The 6,018-nt window shown below is 38.6% G+C and overlaps 1 protein-coding gene across 1 annotated transcript in view; it reads left to right on the top strand.

The window, feature by feature from the left end:
- Positions 1-2,700: 2,700 nt before the first annotated feature.
- The window catches only part of USP10 (ubiquitin specific peptidase 10), a gene marked incomplete at its 5' end in the record, with an annotated part of 32,221 nt that continues 28,903 nt past the window's right edge, over positions 2,701-6,018 (top strand). The window contains 2 exons of the mRNA XM_008941650.1: positions 2,701-2,769; positions 5,872-5,917. Coding sequence (XP_008939898.1) covers positions 2,701-2,769; positions 5,872-5,917 — 115 coding nt within the window. The remainder of the gene's footprint in view (positions 2,770-5,871; positions 5,918-6,018) is intronic.

Genomic DNA, 6,018 nt, shown 5'->3' with positions numbered 1-6,018 from the left:
TGCTTACTACAGAGGTATTTTAGTTGCAGAAAAACCTTTTGGATTTAAATAGTTCTGAGTAACTACTACAGTGATGTTTTTCTGGCTGTTTCAGAGCTAAACCAAGCTCATCTTCGAGCTCATCTGTACAGCACCAGACACAGTGACCCATTGGGGTGTGGGATGGATGGACAGACAGCAGGCAGGGAGCTAACGTGGTATTTCAAGCTGGTTAAAGTGACTTCCACCCCTTGCCCCCCAACCTTTTTGTGCAGGTTGTTACTCCTGCCATGTGATGTGATATCTCAGTTCTTTTTCACTTCAGCACGTAGCTGTGCCTTAAAAAGGGTAGAAAATTCTGTTGTGCTTGCAGAAGTCTATTTTTTGAGAGGTGAGGCTGACTTGAGAGACAGAGGACAGGAAGGTCAGTGAAGTTGGGTAGGTTTAGTGTCATCAGTCATAGGGCCTAATAAGTTTATTTTGAAACAGTATTTTGCTCAGTTTATTATGCAGTAAACCAATTTAACTGGTTTACTTTGTGTTTGAGGGTATAAAGTATTGTTAAAGCCTCAACTCACATAAAATCTTGCTTTTTTCAGACCCACATAATATGCATTTTTTTGCACTCTAGTCTAAAATTAAGTTTTGGCTTAGTTGCTGATAAATTTGTAATGTCCTGTTTTAAGTGATGAAGCTGCATAGACACAACATTTCCTTACGTGAATATATTGTTACAAAGTAAAACAGTTCCACTAAGATAGGATTAATGATCACTTTGTTTAACTTCAGTCTTGTACTCCCTAATTACAAAATAAACACTTCTGCTTAGAAGGAAGTACCAGGCCTTGGTTTAAAACGTTGCTAAATGAAAAGCCTGCATTATTATGGGGAGGAATTAGTTGGATTTATGTAACTTTTAATAGTCTATAGTTGAGCTTGCTTTGTTGCATGACTGCATCAAAAATATCTACTAAACACATAATTTAGTTATGATTCAGCGAGTGTTTTTCTTAGGCATGTTTTTAGAATATGATAAATTCTAGCTGGTATGTTCATGAATAAAAATGACTTGGTTCTGGTGAGAGCTTAAGCCAACTTTGGTCCTGTGCCATGAGCTGTGAAGCCATTCACTGATGCCCAGTTCAGGGATCCTGTTCTGTTGAGGTGCTGTTGGCCACGGGAAGGTTTTTGAAAACCTTGACTGATTCACTGTGCTCCAGACACTTGTATCAGGCATGTTCCAGGTTATTTTGACTGTTAGAACTGTTTGCCACTAAACCAGATTACATGAGTATTTGAAAACGCAGAAGGGTATTAAAATAGTCAGGCTCTTCCCAGACATGGTATCCCTGTTAATCCTTTTTTGTGTGAGAAAAGTCCTTTTTGTAATTGCTGTGGCATTTAGCTTCAGATTTGAAATTTATGAGTGTAGGTGGCTGAGGGTCATGCAGACAGTGAGTACATGAGGCTTAGTGGAATAAACCACCTAAAAGCAGGAAAAAATACTGTGATTGAGTTACTGTCTCTACAGTTTGTGATAACAGCCTGGGCTTCACTAGAGATGATTTTTCAAATTTTATGAACTTTTTGATGGTTCAACTCCCAGTGTAGTTGTATCTTGACACAAGCAAGCTAAGGATTTACCATGAGCAAGACTTGGCACTGCTGATAAAGTTTTTCTGGTGGAAGGGTGGAGGAGAGCAGAGAATGGTCTGAAATGGCTTTTGGGGCATGCTGAAGGTGACTGAGAGTGGTGAGCTCTGAGGTCCTGGGCCGGGCTGACCTGCTTTTCTCCACAGCCATAAGATTTGTGACTGGTGACTCTTAGAGTGGATATCCTTCCACATGCCAAGAATGTTATTAGTGGTACTTTCCAGGCCTTTTGTCTATTTTGTCTGTTTATTGAACTCCTTGTTCAGCTTCTCTCTGTCCCAGTATCTCTCTGCTGTCCTCAAACTTCCAGGTGCTATGAAACCACATGCCAGGGGTTTTTATTGGGAATGTTTCACCTTCTGTAAAATAAATGTAAGCTCTCTGTGTTGGGCTTTTTGTGCTCTTGTTAGTTAGTTGGGTTTTTTTTGTAGACATACAGATGCAAAATACCTGAAAGGGTACAGAAAGATAATGTTGGGAACACTTCATCTTAGATTTGTTTTGCAGAGTTTCAGGCACGGGGGTGACAAAATTCCTCAGAGCAGCTGTACCAAAATTGGTGGTATTAAGCTGTTGTGTATTTTTTTACACCTGGACCATTTCAGTTCTGTGCTTGTGCACTCAGGTGGCAGTGCCATTAGTCTGATAACTCATTAGTTAAGCACAACTCTGGAAAAGTAATTCTTGATTTTTCTGTTGTGGATAGGTTTCTGTGTCGATTTAGAAGGTAAACCAGCTTGTGTCCGGGGCTTTTGTGAGCTGATGCAACTTCTCACCCTACATGTTTGTTTAAAAGTGGTGGTGGGATGAGCTGCAGTTTGTGCTGTGATTACTTCCAGTGAGAATTTGAAGGAAAATGCATCTTATACAGTTTTAGAGCCTAAAGTACTTTGCTAAAGACTTAGGTAGGAATTAAGATGAGAGTTGGGATGCCAACAGGTGAGTTTCTGGCTCCAAACACACAAGTCTTTTTTGAATGTTGGTATTGTAATAGATTTTATAATGAATTTATTAATTATACTGAATACAAATCCTTCTCTAATGAAGATCCTTCTCTTTTGTTTTTAGTATATTTTTGGGGAGTTCAGCCCTGATGAATTTAATCAGTTCTTTGTGACTCCACGATGCTCTGTTGAGGTAAGATCTGCTTTATATTTCTTTTTAGAAAGATTTTAAAGCTACATCTCTTTACATGTATTTGAAATATACAAATACAATTATTTTTTTTATCATTCACTTGGCTTGCTGATTTACAAGCTGAAGATACTGAACAGGAGTTGTCGTTCCATGAATGTTGGTGTTAATTTTTAGAAGGAAAATGCATTATTCCACCTTCTGTTTGTCATCTCTCAGAGCTGGAGTAGCTGATGTTGTAGGAATGGAGTGTTGAAAGTGATTTTTATCTAGCCTTATACCTCAGCTTTAATTGCTGAAGGTTTTTTAGAGGTGAATATAGAGAAGACTTTTCCAGCAGCATTCTTGGTTGTCAGTAAGGTGGACTTCTCAGTCTTGTGAGCCTTTTGAATCCCAGGGATTGTTAATGTTTTTTGACAGCACTGTTAGCCATCTTACAAGGAAGGCTGTGTGTGAGGGCTGAGAAACTGGAAACGGATCAATAATGAACTAATTACAGTGGTAATGAGAACCACAGGGTGGAAACAATTGTCTTTGTGTGTTTGAGTTTTTAAGGTACTACAGGTAGTATTGTAGACTCTTATTTGCTGTAGCTCTTGGCAGAGTGAAGAAAACATTCTCCTTTGAAGGGAAGAGTATTATGCCATTGTCCTAATCTCCAGACTGGAAAAAAGAATTTTCCTGTAGGTCAATTTCCATATTTTTCCTCCAAACATTTCTATTCAAACATTTGAACCAGGCTTCCGTCCTTAATTTCCATATTTTTCCTCCAAACATTTGAACCACGCTTCCGTCCTCCCACCTCAACATAAAGGAAATGAGCACTCCAACCAAAGATGGGGAAATCCTTCTGTGACATTTTACAAATCTGACAACCATTGTTAAGGCCACTTAGTTTCCTGTAACTTGATTTTCCAAGTGCAATCAGTATAATATACTGCTAAACAATAAAAGTGCATGAAGGGAATGGGGTGGGAGGTGTTGGAAGTTTACAAAAAAAATGCAGCTTCTGCTTGCCTTCAGGGATAGCTTTGTGTCTTCTCTGGGAGGTGGGAAGTAATGCAGACTAGATCTTCAGGTAATAATGTGTTTCTGCTGATTTTATTGTTCTCTTCCCACCATTGAGTGCAGCAGCAGCCATGTGATGTTTGCATCCTGTGGATCCTGTAGGACCTTAACTGTCCTACTACATCAGCTGTGCTAACATAGCTGACATTGTGGAAGTTGAAAACATCTTGTCTTGACTTTTATAAAGCTATTCTCATAAAGAATGAACCTACAATGTTAGAACCAGCCTTACCTTGTTTTATAACTGTCTCAAGTGTACCACTTACTGGTTAGCTATCAAAATAAAAAACTGTGTTGAACAACGTTCCCTAAGTTTGTCCTTGATCTGGTTCAGTTCAATGCTTTAATTATCTGGATGATGAAATAAAAATGATGCTTATTAGTTTTACACTGTACAGATATTTCAGAGAAAAGTGGTCTGAAAAAAAATGGGATAAAATCCAAGAAGGACAAGGCTGAGTTTATAACGCTGCAGTGGGGTTTGACATACATTCTGCTGTGGGCAGTGCCTGGTCTGGGAGTCCCAGCAGTTGGTGCTGGTGTCCTTCTGGAGTCCCTTACCTGGAGACTGAGGGTGGACTGAGGCAAGGGATTAGTTAAAGCTAAGAGTTGCCTAGACTGTCTCTTTGTATGTGGCATTTTTAATACGTGTTCTATCAGATACCTGTTGACTGAGGTGACTCAGATTAACCCAGTTGTACCAAACAGGTCAACTCAGAAATCTCTACTTGGCTAAAGTGCTGTTGATTAATCATATATGCAGGCAACCAATAGATAGACTACATTTAACATGTATTTATCTTTTACTTTGTATTTTCTTAAGCTCTTTGAATTGTAGAAAACCAAGAAGTACAAGTTTTATCATAAATTGTTGACTGTAGACTTTTAGAGTAACTTTTTTTAACAGTAATGGTAAAATTGAATTGAATCTCTGTCCAATATTAACATGGATAATAGGTTCTTATCTTGGTGCCTCTTCCTGACCTGTTGATTCTCATTTTTGACCTTGAAAGTTGATGTATTAAGATGTGTTATGGTTTATAAAGGGATTTTACATCATGCATTCTTTGTATGCACTTTTTTATAATGGAATTTTAGGAATATTTTTTGTGCTACTTTGAGTGCACTGTTGTCTGTAGTGCTTTAAGAAGGCCACATGTAAGTACCTATAACTTTAGAGAACTGAAGAGTTCCATGGAGAAGCCTTTGGTATTGGTTGGCTGATTATAATGAATATTTAGACTAATGTTGTGAAGCTGCACTGCACTCTACTTTGTCTCCCACTGTGGAAGCAGTTCAGCTCTTCTCCAGGCAGCTGCAGCAGTGGCCACCAGTTCTCACCAGAAGGCTTTTGGCTACTGCAGGAGTTTGAGGCTGGCAGGGGGGGGATTAGAAGTTGCCCACTGGTGGCTGCACAATAGCAGGAGTTTGATAATCCACTGAGTCCATGAACTGATGCCAGTCTTTTATACCAGATGTATTTGCAATCCAGGTAGAAACTGTATGCTGTGGTTGTATTATGCTTAAACTGATGATCAAAATTTTTTGGTTTTAAGTATGATTAACGTTAACTGAAGCATTTCAAGGGCAACACTGTAACTGAACCAGCTTCAGAGTCAGAAGGTTTAGGTGTGGCTGTTACCTGTGCAAGACTGTTCTGTCCTTTCACAGGTGATTTGGTCTATCTTAAGTTTTTGTCTAAGAGGAGGATATGTTTCTCATTTTAAAGTCCTAAGTAGTTACTGTTGACAAAGGAAGATCCTGATGCTGTGAGGTGAACTACTTGAGAAGTTGATGAGCCTGTGGTGTGCAAGCAAGATTATCCTTCAGTAGTGGTGGTAATCTGCAAGGACACTTGAAGCTACAGTGTGGGATTTGATAAATATAGAGGCATGAGTTCTAGACATAGTCTCAGAAAATCAAACTTGAATAATGATGTTACTTTTAAGGGTTTCAGATGTTTCAAATGAGACTGATACCAAGTGTTCATAGAGTTGCTTTGTCTTTAAATAAGTTTCATTTCTTTTTTTTGTACAGCTCCCCCCATACAATGATACAGTTTCATGTGGTATTAAGTCCACAGGTAAGTTTCTTGATGGTAAGAAATCAACATCCATTTTTTTTTAAAACTTAAAGGTTGTGACACTTTCCTTAGATTTACTACAACCTTTCTTTAAATTTAAT

This window comes from Merops nubicus, unplaced genomic scaffold (assembly GCF_000691845.1).
Source record: "Merops nubicus isolate BGI_N331 unplaced genomic scaffold, ASM69184v1 scaffold4606, whole genome shotgun sequence".
Taxonomy (NCBI): domain Eukaryota; kingdom Metazoa; phylum Chordata; class Aves; order Coraciiformes; family Meropidae; genus Merops; species Merops nubicus.
The sequence above is the reverse complement of the archived record's forward strand: the minus strand, read 5'-3'. Positions and strand labels throughout refer to the sequence as shown.